Source organism: Abramis brama (genome assembly GCF_963993115.1).
Source record: "Abramis brama genome assembly, chromosome: 22".
NCBI classification, from domain to species: domain Eukaryota; kingdom Metazoa; phylum Chordata; class Actinopteri; order Cypriniformes; family Leuciscidae; genus Abramis; species Abramis brama.
This window is the reverse complement of record NC_139984.1, coordinates 16,762,920-16,786,670: the sequence shown is the minus strand read 5'-3', so window position 1 is coordinate 16,786,670 and position 23,751 is coordinate 16,762,920. Positions and strand designations below refer to the sequence as shown.

The 23,751-nt window shown below is 37.1% G+C and overlaps 3 protein-coding genes across 4 annotated transcripts; 2 read left to right on the top strand and 1 right to left on the bottom strand.

Moving 5' to 3' along the window:
• Positions 1-556: 556 nt before the first annotated feature.
• Positions 557-14,148, top strand: b4galt3 (UDP-Gal:betaGlcNAc beta 1,4- galactosyltransferase, polypeptide 3). 2 transcript variants are annotated; one of them, XM_084098030.1, is made up of 8 exons: positions 557-810; positions 1,029-1,105; positions 2,014-2,483; positions 3,445-3,680; positions 3,870-4,060; positions 7,592-7,714; positions 11,158-11,262; positions 11,420-14,148. In XM_084098030.1, the coding sequence occupies exons 3-8, from the start codon at positions 2,219-2,221 to the stop codon at positions 11,736-11,738; spliced, it is 1,239 nt and encodes a 412-aa protein (XP_083954156.1). In that variant the 5' UTR covers positions 557-810; positions 1,029-1,105; positions 2,014-2,218; the 3' UTR covers positions 11,739-14,148. The 2 variants fall into 2 exon arrangements, with proteins under 2 accessions (XP_083954156.1, XP_083954155.1); XM_084098029.1 differs by lacking the exon at positions 557-810 and adding an exon at positions 877-946.
• Positions 14,149-14,275: 127 nt separating this feature from the next.
• On the bottom strand, positions 14,276-15,977 carry cfap126 (cilia and flagella associated protein 126). Its single transcript, XM_084098032.1, has 5 exons — positions 15,900-15,977; positions 15,749-15,811; positions 15,190-15,267; positions 14,882-15,079; positions 14,276-14,795 (listed from the first exon to the last, which is right to left on the bottom strand). The coding sequence occupies exons 1-5, from the start codon at positions 15,924-15,926 to the stop codon at positions 14,511-14,513; spliced, it is 651 nt and encodes a 216-aa protein (XP_083954158.1). The 5' UTR covers positions 15,927-15,977; the 3' UTR covers positions 14,276-14,510.
• Positions 15,978-16,177: 200 nt separating this feature from the next.
• Positions 16,178-19,592, top strand: ccnq (cyclin Q). The gene is made up of 5 exons (XM_084098031.1): positions 16,178-16,474; positions 16,602-16,785; positions 16,869-17,001; positions 17,810-18,028; positions 19,258-19,592. Exons 1-5 carry the CDS (start codon positions 16,357-16,359, stop codon positions 19,345-19,347), a joined length of 744 nt encoding a protein of 247 aa, XP_083954157.1. The 5' UTR covers positions 16,178-16,356; the 3' UTR covers positions 19,348-19,592.
• Positions 19,593-23,751: the final 4,159 nt, after the last annotated feature.

Sequence of the window (23,751 nt, the reverse complement as noted above, 5' to 3'; positions counted from 1 at the left end):
TGTCTCAGAAAAACATCAAAGACAGAATACAGTATTTTTCAGAATAAGCGGGGTAGGCTAATGCTCGTTGTCTTTGAAAATCTGGTGAGAAACAATGCATCTCTACCACAGTGAAGCATGGAGGAATAGAGCGGAGTCTTTTTAGCTGCTGTATTGGAACTACTTTACTGTGAAAAGTAATTTAATGCTTTGAAGTAGCCTACAGGCGGAGTGATATTGCAATATTGCAGAATGGCTTGATTCCACAAATGAAAAGTTATCTGAGAAATGATCATAATTTTTGTAATCATAGATTGAATCTGTTTTGTTGAGGACAGAAACAACAAAAACGTCACAGACGCCATAATTCACATTACAAAATCACATTATAACCACTTCGATATAATCCACATGATTACAAATCGTGTCCCTTTTTCATCAAATTAATTTCGCTTTATCGTAATCACAAGATCATCTGTCGTAGCCTATGAAAACGGCCTCTAGAATTAAACCTGTTGTGTGTTTTCTCACTAGTAGGCAGCACTCTGTTTTTAACACAGGTATGTTAGGGCTTAAGGGCTTTTATTGTAACAGCTTCAGAGTACCCGTCGGTAGCGCGTCACCGCATCAAACATGTCTGTCAGCTCTCTGCTATAACCATAACGCGCTTCACCACAGCGATCCGCGACGCGCTCAATGCGACTGCGGGTTTTATACATGGTTTCGTGTGACATAGAAGAATGATTATTCACAATCGAGTGATTAATATTAAATAAAGGCCTAGATAGCGACTGCCACTGGAGCCTCATTTGAAGCGTCGCTGTTTTCCGGGTGAGTCAGAGGAAACGCTTGACCTGAAGTGGTGAAATTAACCGTCATATTGACGATTATTTTGCAGTAGTTGCTCTTTGGTTTGCTCTTGCCTTTGTCGTCGCTGCATGTATGGTTGTTAACATATCAATTTCAGGTGTGTCGTAATGCAAAAGATGAGCTGGTTTGTAAACAAGCAGGAGATCTTGTTAATTAGTCCAGAACTATCTGTCTCTTAGGTGCACAATGTTCTGTGATGGACAGGAGGAGGAGGACAGTGTTCTGTCAACCCTGTGTTTATGACCAGTCAGCACAGGTACTCAAATGGAATACCACTCTTCATTGACCAAAGGCTCATTCCTGTTACGCAGCACACTTTCATTTTCATGTCCACGTCTTAGTATGTTAAAATAATGTAGCCTACTCACATTTTGAAACATGGAGATAATGTTAGTTATCTATCTGTTGACAAAATCAAAATTAAGTGAACATAGGAGTGATTAATAATGTTTTTATTTTGGTTTAAGTGGATGTTGCCATTTTTGCAATGCTAAATTAATAATAATAAAAAAAGGTATTTTTTCATATTTTCTTTAATAAAAATGTTTTAAACTAAGCAGGGTTTCTTGCCTGGTATTTGGGAATTATTTAAGTTTTTCATGAGCCATCAGTTTCACTTTCTATAGCTAAAAAAGCCACTGCCTTAATGACATCATCCTCCAGAATGATTAATAACTACATGAACAAATATTAGCTATGGATTTAAAGAATTCTGCTTTGTGGTATTAGAATGTTCATCTTACTTTAAAACATTATTTTAGGTCAGGTAAAGTTCTAGAAATTGCTATATGCTATAAGAATTTCAAAAGATTGTTAAAAATATCAAAAGTACCTTCAGATTGACAACCTCATGTAAAGAAACTTTAATTTTTTTTTATTTTATTTTTTTTGCAATGTTTAATGAAGCGAGCATAATTCTGAAAGTCTGATTTATGTATTCATAGAAATACTTATTACATACCTACATGCATATTATTATTATTATTATTATTATTATTATTTTAAGGTACTGTGTAACAGGAATGACCCAAAAACTGTGTGGTCTTTACTGATTTCATGTGAGGTATGTCATTGATCCTGGGCACACTGGCGCTTTAAAGTTCTCATTTCTAGTTAGATGTGATGGATCTGTCACTATTGATTTTTGTGTTCCTGTTTTTCCAGTGACTCCCACTCATGCCATAGATGTCCTTTCCTTAGCTCACTGAGCTTACTTTATTTTCTCCCTGTCCCCCCTCTTATCCTTCAGCTCTTCCCTCTCTCATGCATCTTGCTTTGCCTTCACTCCCTCTCTCTTCTCTTATCTCTCCACCCCTTTTGACTTTCCTGTCCTCCCTTCCTCTGTCACTCCTGCTCTGTGTCGGATGTCATGATGATGTGCTGCGGTCGAGCACTGGACTCCCCCTGCACTCTGGCTCTGCTGGTGGGCTTCCAGTTTGCGTTTGTCCTGTACTTCTCTCTGGGAGGCTTTCGTGGCCTAGTGTCTGTTTTGGTTCATTCCACTGAGCCTGAGATCGACTACTCTCGACCGCATGACGTCTACACCAATCTCACCTCTCTGCTGCTCCACCATCCAGGACCCAGTGGACCCGAACAGCAGCTCAGGGACTGTACACTGCCCTCTCCACTGCTGGGTAGATATAAATCCACACTGAAGTGATTAAGACATTGATCAATAATTGGATTTGTTCATTCACTTTGTCTCATTGCAGTTTTTAGATTTAAGTGTACCAAACACACTTTAATGAGTTTAGTTCACATAAAAATTAAGATTCTGTCATCATTTATTTACACTTTTATATGTCCAAACTTGTGACTCTTTCTCCTGAAGATCACACACACAAAAATATATTTTGAAGAATGTGCTAGTTACTGTTTTCCATGCAATTACAATGAAGGAAAACTGGAGCTTTCAAGGATCAAAAAGGACGTAAAAGGACCATAAAAATATCATGACATGACATGTATACAAAATTCCATGCCTTCTGGAATTTAAGTTCTGGGGGATGCCAGTTATTTTCATTTTATTGTTGACAATCAATATTACCTTTTTACAGTTTACTCTAAAATGAAATAATTATCAATCAAATAATCAGTTTTAAATATGCCAATACATTTTTGATTTTAATAATGATTCGTTAATTATTTTATTTAACTTGAATTATTAAATTGATAACTTCATTTTGTTTTTTTAACTGTTACTCTTAGTCCTCCATAAAATATTCCATTTAACAGTGAAATTATGTTCTTAGTGTTTTAAAGATTAAGTGAGAGGTAGATGACCGAATAGGTAGTCTAAATGTAAAAATGTCACAAACAGTTAAATATTCAATATCGACCAATGCAATAAATAAATTAAAAAATCACTGATGTTGTGCAGTAACTGATATGGTCCAATACATTGTGCATTCCTACTCAGAAATGTTCCTTTGTGTTCAACAAAAAGGAACAGAGTCATACAGGTTTGGAACAACATAACGGTAAATGAATAATGGCATCATTTACATTTTTAGGGAAACTATTCCATTCATTTGATGTTGTAGAACAGATTTTATACAACAAATGCATGTGTGCTCTCCCCCTGCTGTCTGCCAGTGGGTCCTGTTTCTGTCCACCTCTCCTCACCCCCCTCCCTGGAGGAGATAAAAGAGAAGAACCCCTTGGTGACCTTAGGGGGTCATTACCGCCCACCAGACTGTGAGCCACGGCACCACACAGCCATCGTGGTCCCCTACCGGAACCGCCAGACCCACCTCCGCGCCCTCCTCTACCATCTGCACCCCTTTTTGCAGCGCCAGCAGGTCCACTACGGCATTTACATTGTGCACCAGGTCTCTTGTTTGTCGTTACGCTGACTTGTCACATCTATTGTATTGGAAAAAGTCCTAGCAGTAATTAGAGGAAGTAGCTGGGACAAAGGGTAAACATACCTCGTAGCTTATTGTCAGGCTATATTAGTGTTTTATTCTTTCCGAAGAATGCATTTGTACAGTTGATTTCCTCATAGTCTGTGTTATCAGTCAGGGAACTCCACGTTTAACCGAGCAAAGTTGCTGAATGTTGGAGTGCGAGAGGCGCTGAAAGAGGAGGACTGGAGCTGTGTTTTCCTGCATGACGTTGACCTGCTACCTGAGAATGACCACAATACCTACACCTGCCACCCCCAGTACCCAACACACCTCTCCGTGGCTATGGACAAGTTCAGATACAGGTACCCTACCCACAATGACTGGATTGTTTTTGTGTTTACGAGCCATTTCTCTAATTTTATCTTAATGAAATTGTGGGGGGTAATAAATTACTTTAAAAAGTAGTTTATTCCTGTGATGTAAAGCTGAATTTTCAGCATCATTACTCCAGTCTTTAGTGTCACATGATCCTTCAGAAATCATTCTGATATGCTGATTTGGTGCTCAAGAAACATTCATTATTTATTATTGCTAAAAATGTTTTTCGATTCAAATCAGAGAATTTCAAAAGAAACAAAGAAAAGAACAATTGTTGGATATAGCTGCAAGCAGCACCACAGAGGCAAACTGAGGAGCTAAAAATCAAAGCAGTTAGCATTAGACCAGATGCAAAATGAGTAAAGACATTCGGAGACGTTTTAAGCAAAATGGTTGAAAGCCCATAGATGCAATCACTTGTAAAGTTATAAGCAAAAATACAAATGTTTCATATTTCATATCTCGTGTGACAACTGGGTGGCACTGTGCCGAAACTGTACAGGTACCCTCAGGTCATGGTTGTCATAATACACACCAAGTTTGGTCAGAATATGCTGAAGCAATGCCGAGATATAGCCTCACGTCCATTTTGGTGTGCTGTTTGTTGAATTTGTTTGTGCGTTAATCGAGAACGGTTTGACAAATTTACTTGAATTCCATTTTTGTTTGTTTTTTGTTTTTTTTGTCGTCATGGTCTGAGGATGATCTGAAATCAATTTTCGTGAAAATCGGAGCAATGGTCTAAGAGTTTGAAAAAGTACCTGTAGTTTTTTTAAAAGAAAATCTAAATGGTGGACAGGAAGTTAAAGATAGATACTATGGCAAAATTAGTATCTATGTTTTCGGCATGACCCAAGGAATCTTTTAAGACCAGTTTCACAATAGTCAAAATTAATCAAAAGCTATTAGCATTTTATTTTATTTCATTGTTATTCTTGACCACCAGGGGGCGCAGCCATGGAGCCGATGACACATAAAGTGTAGCAATACACCAATGTGTTCGTAAAATATAGCATTGCATGCAAAATTCAAAATTGCCAATGCCCAAAATGGCCGATATGGGAAAATTGGTTATCGTTCGACTCGGCATGTTGCACCAAATCTAAAGAGACCAGTTGTGATTTTTGGCCAAACTGTTCAGAAGTTATAAGCACAATTTGACATTTTGCATATCTCCTGACCGCTAGGTGGCACTGCGCCGAAACTTTGCAGGTTGTCATAACACAATCCAAATTTGGTCATAATACGCTAAAGCGTTGCAGAGATATAGACTCACCTCCATTTTGGCATGTTCTACATCATATTCGTTTGCATGGTCGTTATTCAAAAACGGATTGACTAATCAACTTTAATTCCAAGTTTTTGTGTTGGCATGGTCTGAAGGTGATCTGGTTCGAAACTCAAAATGGCGTAAAAATGTTAATTGGAAAATTATGTCGTTGGATTCGCATTGACTTGAGCCAAGGAATCAAAGGAAAAAATATTGTTTCTATCCCTTATGGTTCAAAAGCATAAACATGAGTGCAAATTTGGACAGTTGGTGGTGTTAGAAACTTCAAAATTGCTGTGGTTAATGTTCAGACTGTCCTCTATCTGTGTGCCAAATTTCATAACTTTTCAATATACGGTTCTATGGGCTGCCATAGACTCAGTAGCAAAAGAAGAAGAAAAACACTAACGGATATAATAGGTGCCTACACACCTTCATTGCTTGGCCCCTAATTAAGCAACAACTTTTACTTTTAAATCTTTGTTACTTTTACATTTTTGTAGAATGTGATTGGCTAAATTTTAGCGAACTTCTAGAAACCAAAAGTTCATCCTCTTCATGCATGGTAAAATAGACTATGTAGTTCATTTATTATTAGTGCTGACACAGGTGTATGCAGGAGCCCATGGGTCTGGTCCTCTAAACTGACATCCAGGTCTGCACATTTCGGGTCACCGAGTCTGCATTTCTGTACTCTGCAGCCACAATGTCCACCTAGATACAAACATTCACTGAGAACAGAAAGATTGCAGAGAAAACAACCCATATATTCAGTCCACCAAGGCTGAGGACAGCATCAGGAGTGCTCTGTGATGAATCCACTGAAGGCTGTAAAGCATTCAGACACGACTCAGAGAGTTAGTCCTTGGGTAGAAATACAGAGAGATTAGGAAGAAAGATACATAGCAGCAGCTCATCTAGCTATCACTCAAAATTTAATAAATAGCACTAAAGAATTTAGAACAGGTGTTCAAGGGATTTCTGGAGGCCGGGTTGAGTGGGCGATTACAGTTACACTACCTTTCTACCTTACACTACTTTTCTCACTATTACTTTTATTCAGCAGTAACACATTAAATTGATCAAAAGTGAAGATATTTATAATAAATATTTACAAAAGATTTTTATAATAAATGCTGTTCTTTTGAACTGTCTATTTGTCAAAAAATCCTGAAAAAAATGATCACGGTTTACACAAAAACATTAAGCAGCAAACTGTTTTTAACATTGATATTAATAAGAAATAATTTTTTGAGCAGCAAATCAGCATAATAGAACGATTTCTGAAGGATCATGTGACACTGAAGACTGGAAGACATTTAAAAAATCTTACCAACCCCAAACTTTTGAACAGTAGTGTATATCACTCAACACAAACATCAGTTGCTTTTACAATCCATTTTTTAAAAAGTTATACAAAGAACACACGGAAATACAATGAAATCACATTCATGGTTATATATGATTATATATGTTTTGTCCGAGTTTTTTTTTTTTTTACATTTGGTAGCCGTTTGAAATAATGAGCCATGGAAAAGTTTAAAAGATTACACTTTGCATTTATTGCATTTTTTTGTGTTATTTTACCTAGCCCTGTTGTATTAATTTTCAGGTAAGAGTGGGCGCGGTCATTTGTAATTTTAATGTGTCTTGCTTCTGGTGTGATTCACTTCCAGTTATTTTTAGCTGTACAAAACAGCTCTTTATGCTGCTTGATATTGCAACCTGGTATTTCTCACCATATTATTTTAATGTATTGTCTTAATTATAAACATGCAGGTTTGTAGGCCAAACAATTTTACAGTTTACTGCACTTTGATATATTCTTCTTGTTATTTCCCTATAGTGGCTAATAAATCGGAGGTTTCGCACATTCACAGAAAACAGCTTCAACAGCGTTGAAAAATAAGGTGGATACTGCACATTTTGCCAAATGTAGCAGGTCATATGGTTATTCGGTGCATAGAAAAAATTGCATACTATACACTGTACAAACTATATACTGCAGAAATAGTAGTATGTTATTCTAAAAAGTTGTAGTAACCGGGTTATTACAAAACAAGCTTTATCAGCATTCTTTGTTACTTTATAAGGGGTCTAGGTTTTCCATCCCTTCGTAATGCAGAGGTACAGACCAACATTAAACTGCAGGGGAAGCTGTGACACTTCAGATGGAATGATTGATGAAGAAACTGATGACCTTATTCCTCTGTGCCTCACCAATAATGCTCTGACTCCACCACAGGCTTCCATACTCTCAGTACTTCGGAGGGGTGTCTGCTGTAACTCCAGAGCAGTACCTCAAAATGAACGGCTTTCCGAACCAGTATTGGGGCTGGGGAGGGGAGGACGATGACATTGCAGCTCGGTGAGGATGGCAAAATACGGTTTATAGTGCTTTTGCAAGAGTTATTTCAACATAAAACAGCCTGAAATGTAGTAAACTGGCACGTCTACATCCTGTTAAGCATTTGTATTGCACATCTCTCCATCATCATTTTGTTTTCAGTTCACAATCTCATCTGTCTCTTGTCATTATTCTCATTTTCACTGCATCCGTCTATCCCTCATGCCTTCCCCCGCATAGCCACAGGAGGGACCAGTAAGTACATGCATGAATCACCAGTTTGGACTCAAGGCTTCTAACTATTTAGATGTCAGTATTACTTCAGTGATTATTGCCTTTTGAATCAATTATAAATTCAAGTAACATTATTTCTTTGACAATGAGAAACTTAAAAGTCTGAAGTTGTTGAAGCCTTGAAGCCAGAATGAGTCAGGTGTAGTGGATAGTGTAGAGGATTTGAAACATTTTCTTTATAGTTTTAAACCCTAACGATTCTGTCCATTGACAGTTATTTTAGAACTTTTGAGGAACATGTGTTTGTAAAAGGAAATGAAATTTCAATTCAATGTGTTTGCATAGACTTTTTACTGACTTTTCACTGTCTTTTTAGAGGCGACATAAATGCAAAATAATATTTGGCCATCTCTATAAACTAAATAATAGTATTAAATAAATAATGTTTAGCTTCATGTTGTCTTATGAACAACCAGTACCCATTTGTGTGTGTTTGATTCACAAAAAATAAAGAGTCATATTGGTGAATCAGGCTCCACTGGTTGTGCTGTATGTAAAGTGGTAATCGAAATTATTTGCAACAGGTTTATTGGCTAAATTTACAGACTTTTGCAATGAATAGCTCAACACAACAAATGTTTCAAGTGGTTTCCCCAAATTCAACTGAAAATGCAACTTTTAATAACTTCTGCAGTCTCAAAATTATTCAACCCCTGAATAGAATCCCTCACAACAGCACAAATCTGCAAAACAGGTGTCGTCTCAAGCACACCTGATGCAACTAATCAAGGGCTTAATTAGTTGCACCAGGTGTGCTTGAGCTAGAACACGTGAAATATCTGAACTGGCTAGATTTGTTGAGTGTCACGTTTGACTGCATGTAAGAAATATGGCTAAGTTTAAAGAATGGTCCAAAAAGTTAAGACAAGATATCATCACCCTTCACAAACAAGGAACAGGATACAAAAAGATAGCGAAGGCACTAAATGTTCCCAGAGACACAGTTGGAAGCAGAGTTTGCAAGTTCAAAGTCATAGTGGTTACACTACCTGGACGGGGCAGAAAAAGGAAGCTATCAACGGCTGCAACCAGATTTCTGAGAAGGCAGGTTCAGAAAAACCCTTGAGTGACCACAAAAGACTTGCAGCCAGACTTGGTGGCAACAAGCACTGAGGTTTCAGCTTGCACAGTACGGCCTGTACTAAACACATGCGGTTTCCATGCCAGAACTCCAAGTCCTACACCACTGCTGACCAAAAAGCACAAGAAAAGTTGGCTCCATTTTGCTCAAAATCATATAAATAAGCCACATAAGTTTTGGAATTCTGTTCTGTGGAGTAATGAAACAAAACTGTACTTTTTCGGCCCTATTGATCAGCAGTATGTCTGGAGGAAGAAGAATGAAGCATATGCTGCAAACGTCATGCCATTTGCGAGGAAGCTGAAGCTTGGACGTCATTGAATCTTCCAACAGGACAGTAATCCCAAGCATACCTCAAATTCCACCAAGGCTTGGTTGAAGAAGTAGTGCTGGAAGATTCTACAGTGGCCATCATAGTCACCTTACTTAGAAAATCCTCAAAGAAAATCAATGGTGGGATTTGAAGAAGGCAGTTACAGCACGCAAAAAAAAGGGTTGTGAGATTGCAGAAGCCATTAAAAGTTGCATTTTCATTTGAATTTGGGGAGACCACTTGAAACATTTGTTGTGTTGAGCTATTTCAATTACTTTTGTTTGATTTGTTCATTGCTGTTCGTCCATAAATTTTACCAATAAACCTGATTTCCAATGGGGGTTGAATAATTTTGATTACTCTGATTCTCTAAAAAAAACCTGAATCATAACAGTTGTTCATTGGCGAATCTGACTATACTGGTTTGGTTTGTGTTTGATTCACTAAAAAGGTAAATTCGTCAGGAATTGAATGGTTTCGATTCATTCCACAGAACTAGCTCGTAATATTTATTTGTGTCTGTTTCGCGCTATACATTCAATAGCAGTATTTGGTTGAATAAGTAGGCTAGTGCATAAGTAGGCTAGTGCAAATGCTTTAGTACGGTAGCCTATTCCATCCACATTAGCGGAAGAATACACATTAATGGAACCGAACATAATTCGGCAAAAGTGATTTTCGCAAAAGGCTGACATTTAATTGGATATATAATACATATCTTAAGAAATGGTAAAACTCTTTGGTTGTGTTGTTGACAAATTAATGTTCTGTAGAATTTGGATAGATTCCCCCAACCATCCACACCCAAAAAAGTCCTCTAATTTATGAAGCGGATAAATTAGGCTATGTATTTTGGCTTCAAAACAGCAAAATTCTGCAAAAGGCAATAACTTTGGGGCACTAAAAATGTTGTACCTACAATAACCTTGAAATTGAATTATCAGTTGAAACTCCTCTAATTTATGAATTGCATAAATTAGGCTACATATTTTGGCTTCAAAACGGCGAAATTGATCAAAAAGCGATGACTTTGGGGCACTGCTAATTTTGTACCTGCAATAACCTTGAAACTGAATTATCAAATGTAAAAATATTTTGGAAGTTGTATTCAAAATCCATTTGGCTCAAAAATCGGTTTGAATGGGCATGACACCTCTGCCTACTGCTGAACGTCTTTGACAAGATAGCACCTCTGAGTCCAACAGTGTTTTCTGTATTCCTTGTTGTTTAATAAGTGTACACGGTTTGATTCACCATGAGCAATTTTTCAGGGTACAGATCAAATCTAGTCCCGGACAAAAAGTATTTTTAGTGGAGATAATCCAGGAGCCCGCTTTATGCATTTGGGGGAAACTGACGTTACATGTGTTGTTGGAGAACATTTTGAAGGGCATATCAGCTAATGCTGATTTGCAAACCTGACTGTCGCATAATTAACTGTCAGTTAGTATCCTTGCATGACTCGGATGACTCAGATGGCTGTACCAGAGGCAAGAACCCAAAGTTGTAAGCATTTAAAAGCTGGATTAGACTCTCCAACTTTAGATGAACCTTTTTGGGATTTTGAGTTGTGTTTAGAACCTTTTTACATAAGAATCCTCAACAACAGTAGTTTTCTAGTTAGTTCACATCCATCTGGCCCACCTTGCGGACTTTGCTGTAAATGGTTTTCCTGCTGTGCTTTGTGTTGCTCTCTCTTTTGTCTCTGTCCTTTTGATAATTCATACCATCCTTCTTCTTGATGTATTTCTACTTGCCCTGTGGTTTTGTCTTTAGAGTCCGTCTCTCTGGGATGAAGATAATGCGCCCTCCTTTGGCCATTGGTCATTATAAGATGATCAAACATAAAGGAGATCAGGGTAATGAGCAGAACCCGAGAAGGTGATGTCACATGGCATATTATGTTATGTTATGTTACAACATAATAACAATATATTTTGACATAGACATTGATGGATGGATGGATAGATAGACTATTTTATCCATTTGTTCAGTCTGTTTATTGAGTCCGTTCCTCTTCGTGAATTGATTCTCGTAGGTTTGATTTGCTGAAGCGCACAAGGCTGAACTGGCGCTCAGATGGACTGAACTCACTGACTTATAAGCTCCTGTCCAAAGAGTTGGAGCCATTGTACACCAATTTGACTGTCAACATTGGGGATGATCCACACCATCCCCCTGCGAAGGTTCCATCCCGGAAGTCACAGCCTCAACCTGCTCCGACTAATAAGATGAAGACTGAAAAAGTGGGCGTGGCCATCACTAATACCACAAAAATAGAGCCTGCCCACTGGAAGGCCAGTAATGAAACTTCAAATGTTGTTAAAAAAGCTCCTGTGAATCAAGAAGTAGGATGATATTGATAATCGAGTTTCCACAGTGGCTTCACAGGGTGAGTTATTAACAGACAATGGGGGACAAGGGAATACCAGTTTGCGCTTTGTTTTATATCGTGAAGCATTGCTACTAGGCAAATAAGTTCATTCCACTGAAAGTCGACTGAAGCTGTTTGGCCACTTCTGAATGTTGTTCAGCTACTGATATGGTGACATTTGCACAAGTCTGGAATCATTTGCTGAAGAACTCGTTTTGCTGTAGAAGTCGTATCAGAATGGGCTGAGTTATAAACGCTCTCAAAAGTGACCTATCGACGTACCTGTGCAAGTCCTGTGTGTTTTTGAGCCGACCTGCTGCCAGCTGCTGCTCTTCATCCCACTGTGTGGGTCTGTTTTTCTGTGCCTTTTCTTACCCTTGAACCAGTCTCTTATCAACATGCCATGACTCAGTCAAAAGCATTATTACTGCACACCACTGTTATTAATACTAGAGTTGAATGCTCATTCCACATGTTTATCTATTTTTCTCTTCTTTTAATATCTAATCAGCACACACTGCTTTGTGATCTAGTGCTTGAGCAGACGTGTATCACTGTGGTCTATTTTTGGTCTAACTGTACAAACTTAGAAAGGTGTGATCTTTGATAGTGAGCACTGGTTTATTTTCTCTTTTCGCTGCTCAGATACCTATTAATAGTTTTATGATGCAGTGTAAGAGTTTAATTATGTAAGAGTTTAATTATTTTAGGTATTGTGTGGTGCCTTTGTTGGATTCCATTTTGGTTGTAGACAATCACTGGGATAAGCAGATAAATGTACAATCTCTGCAGACTTCTATTATTTGAATTCAGGAATGTTTCTGTCAAATTGAATAGATTTGATGGTTTAGGTTGAAGGTGTGACTGTAGTGTAAGATGTTAGTTGACTTTTAGATTTTATAAACATTAAACAGTTAATGGGTATTTTCATGGTTAGTTATATAGCAGCAAGAATTAGTTTTATTTATTATTCAAAAATATTGGTTGTATCACCCATCATGGCACTTTTTCAGTAGATGCTGTAAATGAAGCTGCACTCTATATTAAATACAATCATTGAGTATAAGCTACATTTGAAGAACAAAGATTTTAGTGGCAAGTTCTTTTGAAAATAAAATTGTGCTGCACATTATATTAGCAGATCCACTGGCATTTTTCCACTACAGGCTATTAGAAAGATCAAATAATTTGCTGTAAATGATAGTCTGAAGGTGCTCATTGAGATTTCACCCCATCATGATGCATATCTTGCTGTATTTACAACATATTTCAAACCTAAATATACATTTCAAAGAGTCTGCTTAAAGATCCGTATATTATGTATTCTGACACAATTATTTGTATGACCGACTCATAAGATTTGCCTTTGTATTAGAACTACAAAAAGTTTTTGTAAATAATTCAAGACAGTATTCTGACATGCATGGGGCAGGTAAATATATTTCATCCTAGCATATTTGCAAGACCCTTGTATACCATATATATAATTATTAAAGTATATAGTTTTCTATCAGATATTTGGAATTGGTGATAAACTACTTTGATGCCTAATAGTCTCTAGCTTGAGAACACCATTACATCTGATATTAACAGTTTAGATGTGACCTATTCCTGCCATGTCATTTTTGGTCAGACAATTTATTGATTAGAAAGTTTTTTTTTTTTTTTTTTTTGGCTATGACTGTTGGTGTATGGTATGGTATGGTATGGTATGGATGTATGTATGGTATGTATGTATGGATGGTATGGATGTATGTATGGATGTATGTACATACTGATCAGTTATCTTGTAAATAAACACATTGACAATATTGTAACTTTGTGATCTGACCATGCAGCTGCTTTATTGAATGTTTATCAACAGAGAGTGGAAAAATGATTTCACAAGGGTCTTGACCTTCATCTTTAGAACCTGTGACTGACTCCCAAAGGGATAATTGATCCAAAAATGTAAATTCTGTCATCATTTACTCACCCTCATGTTGTTCCAAACCTGTATGACTTACTTCTTCAGAACACAAAAGCAGATATTTTGAAGAATGTTGGTAACCAGACAATTTTGGTGACCATTGACTTCCATTGTAAGGACAAAAATTTAACATTTCTGAAAATACCTTCTTATGTTCCACAGAAAAAATAAAGAAAATCGTAGAGGTTTGGAATGACGTGAGGATGGGTAAACAATAACAGAATTTTAATTTAGAGTAATCTATCCATTTAAGTTCAACTTCAGTTTCCCAAGCTTTCAGTGTCTGCTCCCAAAATCACTCATTTGCTTCCAGGCACCAAAAACATTAACCGATGACTAGTGAATCGAGCTGATTTTGTGTTCTATGGGGCCTACAGGTTTGTCAGTGCATTATTGAGCAAATAAAGCAAAAATATTGCAAAAATCTAATGATGTTTTTATCTTTTTTTAAGAATATTATTAAAATGCAGTCATTAAGGTACTTTGATGTATTTTCTGGTGATACTTGACCCTGCATTCAGGCAGCATTTCATCTAAACAGATTCCATTACAAAAGCCATTTAGTAAAACTAATCAGCTTTAGCTTCATTGAAACAATTCAGTTAATGTGTTCTGACGCACACACATTGTGAACAAACGGAGAGCATGTTTATAAATCAACGGAAACACAAAAATAATAATATCTGTAAAGTAAGTGTTTTTCAAAGAAGTGTTACACTTACGTAATGCCATTTCATAGAAGAACTTTTATAACTGCCCATGCAGGAGATCTGATTAAAACTGGTGTTATTTCTGCTGAGATGCTGGTCTGCCACTCTGGGTTGGTGGTCTTAACTCAGCTTGGCTTTCCTGACTGGCTGGTCTGGATGGAGCCTGTTGGCTGTGGTGACTTCCAGATCTAGACTGGACTTGGTTTTCATGAAGGTTTACTGGGTTAGACTGGGCTTGTTGGCTTGTTGGTCTAGACTGATCTTGGCTATTCTGTGATTTGGGCCTTTCTGGTTCATTTTGGTCTGGGTCACTCATATGTATTTTTGACTCTTCAGCAGGCTGTTCCACATTTATGTTTTCCTGTAAGGATATTGTTTAGTCAGAATTAATAAACAATGTATTTTTTTATGACAGCATATCATAAGTAGGTGATATTAAATACCCACCCCATTGTGAGAGGATCTGTTTATAGCCTGGTTGTCACGAAGGGCCCCATGAGCCTGATTTGTGTCATATTTAATCCTTCCCCAGGTCCTGAGGCGATCCTGTCCCTCTTGTGAGCGGGCAGTGGGGTTTATGGAAGCAGGGGGGATTTGGTGAGGTAAATCCCATGTGCCTTGGAATGCTGGCCATGCACTTCCACGCTAATAATGAAATAGTTTATAAATAGAAAAATGACAGTAAAAGTATGTTGCAGAACGTTTTACGCTTTACATTTAAATTCCATGCAACTCATATATATAATCAAACATACCTTTTTTCTCACACCAGGCAGAAGATGGCCACGGTCTGTGGCTATAAATGTAGTGTAGCCTTCTGCTGCTGATGGTCTCTTGAGTAACAAAAAAGAAGTAAATAGAAGTATTTGTAATATGAACTACAATTATTCTCTCCAATTTGTGTAAGTGTGTCATTTAAAGGGAGACCAACTCTTGAAGCCAAGAACTCATTTTTTCTTTTTTTTAAAGTGAAGACATTTAAATTGTTGACGCATTCTGTTTGATTATCAATCAAACAGAATGCGTCAACATTATAAATGTCTTACACTCTTTTGCATTTTAACTTTAATGACAGTGGGATTGTTCATTGTTTTGCCTAACGTTAATGGAAATGCTCAGTAACAGTAACGTTAAGTTAGCCTAAAATGTACACCACAGTTCGAACGTTTGGGATCACAAAGCTTTTCTGAAAGAACTTAAAACTTATCAAGGATGCATTAAATTGATAAAAAGTGAAAGTGAAGACATTTATGATGTTACGAAAGATTTATGTGTGAAAAAAGATAATTTCTTGCCCAATGACGTTAACGTTACCTCCTTGAAATGTTTTGGGATGGTCCAATTCTGGAGCTTTTGCGACCTATAGGCGCTTTCATACTGCAGAAATCATAATAAACATGTTTAATATGTCAAGGTGATTCAATCCAATAAAAAAATAATTGAAGAATAATGCCAATTGAAGGACCTGGTTTGCAGAGAAACTAGACGACATCTTTCCGCGCTGATGTTTTGGCAGCGGTCTCCTAGCAACCTCTTAAAATGTCAGGAAAATTATACTTTCAAATCAGTTTACTTTTTGTGCTCTTTGATTGTTTAAGACAATTTCTTGTAAAAATGCTTAAGTGTCAAGTCATCTTTTATATTGTATACAATAGAAGAACATACATATTTTCCATTTCGTTCAGCGCACAGTTGTGTCATCCCGTACGTTGGGGGCGCTGTAGACCATAAGAGCTCTACAGTGCGCGCTTAACGATCAACCGAAGCAAAGTCTCACAGCGTTGTATTAGTACAAACCTCTATGGGACAAACGAATTGTACTAATTAAGTAATTGTTTCGTTTATTGTAATAATGCACACAAACAGTAAGTCTAAACTGAATAACGCTTTGAAACTGTAACCAGCTTGCTGCAAGACGCAAAATGAGCATTCAGGCTTCAACATCTGTAGCTGCCAATGAGGCGAGAGGCAGAAGAAGTGCTGAAGATGTCGAGAACTCCAAAACACACTTCAGAGTCTGTCGGTTTATCATCGAGACTGGTATTTGCAATTCGCATTATGAAATATTTAGAAATGTGTTTTTAATTGGGTTAACTGTAAGTATACTGTAGCTGCTCGCTTGTTCATTATCATTTACTGGTGCATCCAATGTTTTCCCCATCTGTAGGAGTGAAGTTAGGCATGAGATCTGTGCCCATGGCTACAGCATGTGTGCTGTATCACAGGTTCTTCCAGTCTGCTAGTCTGCAGGTCTATGAGCCTTACCTAGTGGCCATGTCTGCCATCTACCTCGCAGGCAAAGTAGAAGAGCAACATCTCAGAACTAGAGATATCATCAATGTTTGTCACAGGTATAAAAGGGGATATTAAATAGCTGTTTAGTTCTCAAAGTCCATGCATAGTAGCTCGCTGTCTCTATTTCTCTTCAATCCAGGTACTTTCACCCAGACAGTGAAGCACTGGAACTGGACGGGAAGTTCTGGGAGTTGAGGGACAGTATCGTACAGTGTGAGCTCCTCATTCTTCGGCAGCTTAACTTCCAAGTGTCCTTTGAGCATCCACACAGGGTAATTCATGCGATGGTTACCTTCTTCTCAACTAGCTTTTTTTCTATCTGCAATATATCTGTTGTCCAGAGAAAAGTAAAGTTGTATAGGTTTGAAATAACATAAGGTAAGTAAATGATGACAGAATTCATTTTTGAGTAAACTATTGCATCAAACGTTTTGTCTGGGTGGTTTGCAAATTGAAGTCTATAGAATGTATACTGTACCTTCTGTGTAAAATAATATAATCAATTTACAATAATGAAGTAAAGAACTAGGCTAGTTTTGCTAAATTAACAGACAAGCACTGTTTACTATTTTAAAGCAGGGTTATTATCGTTAACTACTACAAACATTTTCTTGCTAATAGAAATGAAGGTAAAATATAAATAGAATGTGAAGTCTTAAACTAAACGAAAATTGGAAATGTTGGCAACTGAAATACATTTAAGTTGAAACATTAATATGACTACTTGGGAATAATTGAAACTAAAAGTTTAATAAATTAATACTAAATTGAAAAAACTGAAAATATTAATAAAAACTATAATAATAAAATACAAGTAATACTGGTGTTTGTATTCGATTTTATTCTTTTTATTGATGTCTTTTAGCAATTTGTCCTTATGAATCTTGTGAATCTTTGCTTTATGAATTACAGATCCTTTTTTTGCATTTATTTCATTCTCGATTGTTAACCATTTGATCAATTAGATAAAATGAATTTTAATAAATTGCAACGTTACTCTCATCTTTGTACCTTCTCTAATGAACTAATGATGTCAAAACATAATTCATATTTTTGTCCCTTCTCTTTGCTGCGCCCCAGTACCTGCTGCACTACCTGCTCTCTGTGAGGAGTCTTATGAATCGCCACGCCTGGTCCCGAACCCCCATCGCAGAGACGGCCTTGGCTGTATTAAAGGACAGTTACCATGGCTCTGTGTGTGTCCGCCATAAGCCTCAACACCTTGCCCTCACCTCCCTCTATCTTGCTCTCCAGACATATGGAGTGGAGCTCCCCAGAGGAGAACGAGAGTGGTGGCAGGTAGGAGTTTTACAGTTTCATGTGGCGAAAAACATAAGTCCAGGCAGCATTTGGGTCATGCTGTGTCTGCATTGAGTCACCAAGACTAGTTTGAGCCTCACTGGTGCCTGAGCTGAATCAGGCATCAATTGAGCCACGATTGCAGTAACCTTTAGAGTGCTGGATGTTGTTCCCATGGCAATAGGGGCACCTAATGGTTGCTGCCTGGTCTGAGAGAAATAGCTTTGTCTTTCACACAAGTTCCCTTGGTGACACCCCCGAGTAATATTTAAAAAGAACCAAACCATTTCATATGTTTCAAAGCACTCTTAATGCCATTTGCTTTCCTTCAGTTTCCTAGAATTCTGTTAAGTGCTATCACAAGAATTCAATAGACTAAGGTCTGGTTTCACAAACAGGGCTTAGATTAAGCCAGGATTAGGTCTTAGTTCAATTAGGGCATTTAAGTGGCTTTTATAAAAGTGCCTTAGAAAAAAAACATTACTGGTGTGCATCTTGAGACAAGACATATTTTAAGATATTTCAGTGCAGGGCTGCTGAAAACCTATGTGCCCTTTGCTCTTAGAAGTCAGCCAGTCATATTAGAATTGGTGTTGGCGTTTTTGTGTGCAGTTAAATCAATATATATTGGTGGTCATAAATGTGGTCTGTTTTTAATGTTATCAGTATTTGTCTGATAAGTAAAATAGGTTAATATATGTAAGCCAATAAATTAAAGCCTAAACACAACGGAAATACAGTAGTGGCCAAAAGTGATTTCCGTTTTTGAAAAAAAATGACAACATTTTCAATCAATAAATATAATAATTATCACACTGTCAAAATTGCCATATTTGTGCATCCCTATGTGATGCCATCTGAGACTGAAACTAGCAGATTTTAGGTTTTTGGTACTTGAATAACAATTACATTTAGCCTAGTTCATTGAATGTACCAATGCCCCACTCTCTGGTTTTGAACACATTCTTCTCACTCTTGGTGGGTTTCCTGTTTACAATATCCTATTTAGACTAGAAATTGTAGGTAAAAATGTAGCCACAGCAAGCATTTCCGAAATTGATTTGATTTGACACTGGATGACCCAGCAGTTGTTTCACTAAACTGCAAAAAGAATACCACACCAACAAGAGACTAGACTAATATGTATTTGTCTCAGATATAGGGTACAGGTGGTCCAAACTCCTGAATCTGCATTGATGGTTGTTGTTTTTTTGCTTGTTTCCCTGCAGGTTGTTTGTGCAGAGATCACCAAGGCTCAGATTGAGACCATCATGAGTGAATTACTGCAGCTCTATGACATGGAGGCCAAGTGTACTTGAGAGACAAAAAAGAATGAAACTGGTACTAAAACACTGATATGGAAACAACACACTGATCACTTGAGATCTGCGACAATGATCTTAACGCATGCTTTCAACCCTCTTCCGTTTTGTTTGATGTTGTGATGTAACCTGCTGAGCTCTACATGTTAATTACATCACAGAACATGGTTTAAAAAGGCTCTTCAAGAATTAAGAATGATGAGGGGAATTTAGAATATATATATATATATATATATATATATATATATATATATATATATATATATATATATATATATATAATTAAAAAAAAAATATATATATATATATATGTGTATATGTATGTGTGTGTATATATATATATATATATATATATATGTATATATGTATGAATGAGGAACAGGCTTTGTAAGTGGAGGTATGAAAATCAGACTTTAGCCACAGCACATCAATCAATTCTCAGCCATCGACCTACTTTCTTCTCCTACCTTGTGCTATTTTTCCCCTAAAGAGGGGGATAGAAATTACAAAAGAGATGAAATAACTGGTTTAAGAAAGAATGAAACAAAAGAAGAGCCATCCTGCCCCCCGAGCTAAATTGTGAGGTAAAACATTGTGAGATCTGGGCCATTTCTTTTATATTTTCTAATTTAATTACCGTACTCTCCTCTTCTCCTTACAGAGCTTGTCCCAGTAGGCTTCTTTATGTAACTCCCAAAAGCAGAATTACTGTATGCTGTAAATCAAAGCATCATCATTTTATTAGACACCAAACTTCTATTTCAAACTTCAAAAACAAAAAAAACACTTCACTGATGTAAACTCTTCATATTCTCAGCTTCAGATGGATCGTTCTAAGGTCTATATTTAAAAATGTATTTTCTAATAAACATTTTTTGCTATATTGTTTTTTTGAAACAAAATCTTTATATAGTCTGTCTTTGTAAAAAAAAAAATCCCCATCTATGATGTTCTACTTCAAATTTCTGGATCTAGTTAGGTCAGGACATCGCTCTAGAGTGGATCTTAATAAGTTACTATGGCAACTGCTATTGTGGAGGGAGCCTTTGAAACATACAAATGTGAGACTCCATTATAGCACACCTGTCAACCTCAGCACATCAAATAATTGCGGACGGGGAAATGTAATAATTTAGTCATCATTTACCAAATCAGTCATTGCTAACATGTTAAACAGCTTTTCCCCCTGTAGCTAACTGAATTGTGTTGACCTGTGACTGCAACTGCTCTATAAGGGATTTCAGTATGTGCGACATTTATCTGTCATCCAAATCCCTGAACAAGACGGATTATGAAATCAGTGTGATTTAGGAATTGTGTATTTAATCACTACAGAATATTACAATCATGGCGATTTGTTTGCATGAATTTTATCAACTCCAAATTATTATATGGTAACATTACATAATGCATTAAGCATTGTGCACTAACAATTTGACAGCATTTATTCATCTTGATTAATGTTAATTTCTATATATATTAATACATTTTGAATGTTTCAGGTTGAATAATTAATATAAAATAATGGTTTACATTATTTAACATTTATAAACCATTGTTCATTATTAGTTCATGATACTTAATGCATTAAATAATGCACCAAAACTCATATTGGAAAGTTTTATTGTTCAAATTTTGCTGTTCACCATCATTTGGGCCGATGCAGATGGATGAATTCTCTTGCCGGTAGTTTTAAGGGTTGTGTTTGGGGAAAAATATCTGAACATTCCTGCTTTCTCTCTCTCTCTCTCTCTCTCTCTCTCTCTCTCTCTCTCTCTCTCTCTCTGCCACACGCACACAGTTACGTATACACACACATCTCTCAGCAGGCAGGCCCTAATGCTGGGCATCATGAATTATGGAGAGAGTACATGTGCAGCCGGATTCTCTTCCATCAATAAAACATCAGCATGGCCCTCACTATGGGATAGAGTGCTGGGAATAGGAAGGATGGGATTGATTGAGACTCAAACCGTACTCTCTGCCATCTCTCTCTTGGTTCTCTACTTTCAATCTGTGCCCCTCATTCCTAGATTTTGTCCCGTGTGAAAGCAAGCCTCTTTGTTACATCCTTGGCTCTGTGCTTCCCTCTCATGGAGTCCATCTCGTAGTCTTTCATCTCTTTCCTGTGCTCTCTCCTCACTGTCTCATAGATCACTCCAAACTCTTTTCTCCAATTCAAGGTTTCTCTACTAATATTCCTCTCTACCATTCCGATCCTCTGCTGGTGCTGAATGAATTAAAAAATAAAAAATGATTCTGAACCTTTTTTAAAGCTTTGTCAACAACATTGGGGAGGGGGGAACGATTTAAAATGTACATATTCATAAAGAAACAGTTCACCCAAAAAATGTAAATTATGTCATTTAAAAACTCTCATGTCATTTCATTCCTGTATGACTTGCTTTATTATGTTGAACATGAAATAAGATATTTGGAAAAAAGTATGAATGTTTTTTGTCCATGCAACACTTTTATATTGTTAAATTCATTAATATTACTTAATGTATTAGGTATCCTTTGCAGTCCTTAACAGTTTTACAGCATTTATTAACCTTGGTTAATGTTCATTTCTATACATTTTAACATATCAAGTATGACTTTCTGTCTTATGTCGAACAAGATATTTAGAAAAATATATCTTAATGTTTTTTGTCCATGTACTAAAAGTCAATTGGGTCCAATGTTATTTTGGACCCCATTGATTTTAATTGTATGGACAAAAACAGTTCTTCACAATATACTTTTGTGTTTTTCAGAAAAATTAAGTAATACAGATAAGTAACAACATGAGGGTGAGTAAATGAAGACAATTATTAAATTTTTTGGGCGGTGAATGAGCCATTCAAACTGCAAATCACTGTTCAGGCATGCTTGAGCAAGTACAATTGTTTTGTTCCGTTATTTCTCAAATTGTTTAGTACACGGCCCAACCTGCAAACAACCCAATCCCCTCTTAAAATAATCTTTTCCTATTTCTGGATACGAACCATTTTGGAAGTACTACAATATCTTTTGCAGACCAACGATGTAGCGTTTTTCTCTTCTTGACATCAGAACTCCTGCCAGTGTTGGGACCGCAGCCAAATCAATCAACTCTTAAAGAGGCAAGGTATTGATGTTCAATTCAGAGAGTGCTTAAGAAAATCTAAATGAAAGTGTTGTAATGTATATTTCTGTATTTACAGCACAATAAGAGATGGAAAGAAGTGCAGGGGGATCTAGAAACGAGTTAAAGGTACATTGGAGTAGAAATGGGTTGATTAGCCATTAAAGGAATAATTCACCCCAAAACTTCAGTGTATGAATAAAAACAGTCCTTCAAAAATATAATCATCTTTTATGTTCCACTGAAGAAAGTCATACAGGTTTTGAACAACATGAGGGAGAGTAAATGAAGACAGAATTTTGAATTAATGCTGCGGTGACAAAATGCTTTCTGCTCAACAACTCTGATGAAGTAGATGCAAAAATGGGAAGCGGTTCAAATCTGATCTCCGTCCCTGAATAGAGAGCCTTTAGATGAAAAACATTTGTGTTGAATCCTGGAGATGCTGGTTAGAGTTCACAGACATGGAACGACCTCACTCAGGTAGCTTTTGTGTGGAGTTCCTCAGTAAAGCAGGGAGAAGTAACGCACGATTGGGCGGATTGTGTTTTGATTGACTCCATCTGTTGGGTGGGGCTCCAAGGCTGTGATGCACTACCTTCAGGGCTAATGCACGGCAGCTCCCAGAGGAACAGCCATCTCCTAAACCCTCACCTCTGAATTATAGATACAACTCTGCATCTGAAACTTTCTCCTTACTTTCCCGGACGTGCCTCACAAATATTTCAGTGTGGGTATGCCGTCTCGTGTGCACAAGAAAGAAAGATGTAGTGTTGAAGAGTGTGTAATTGGAGGTATGCAAAATTGGCATATGCAGGCTTTTTTTTTTTTTTTGCATTTCGGTTGCAATGAAACATGGATTGTTGGTGTGGAAGTGTCAAGCTTAGCCTTGGGAGTGTACTGTGGACAACTAGGTGCAACCAAAAACTGATCCAAGTCTTTGTATTTCCCTCTGTGTTTTCGAGTTAACACAAACATCTGGGAAAGAGCATTTAGTGCTTGTTGTGAGCATGTGTGTTTGCATATGAAGGTTTCAGGAGAGGCACACTTGAGCACTCGTCAGCACATAAAAGCTTTTTCTCACTGGTCTGAGAGGCCTCCTGCATTAGAGCTATTATATTTGAGTCCTGTATGCTTGGAGACAACTAAAAGATTACACCTGTGTGGGTGTGTTAGTGCTTCTGAATTTATTATTTGAAAACACAACAGGAAAGTGAGTATCTATCTATCCATCTATCCAGCTACCTCCCTACCTACCTATACCTACCTACCTAATCGTTAATTATATCATT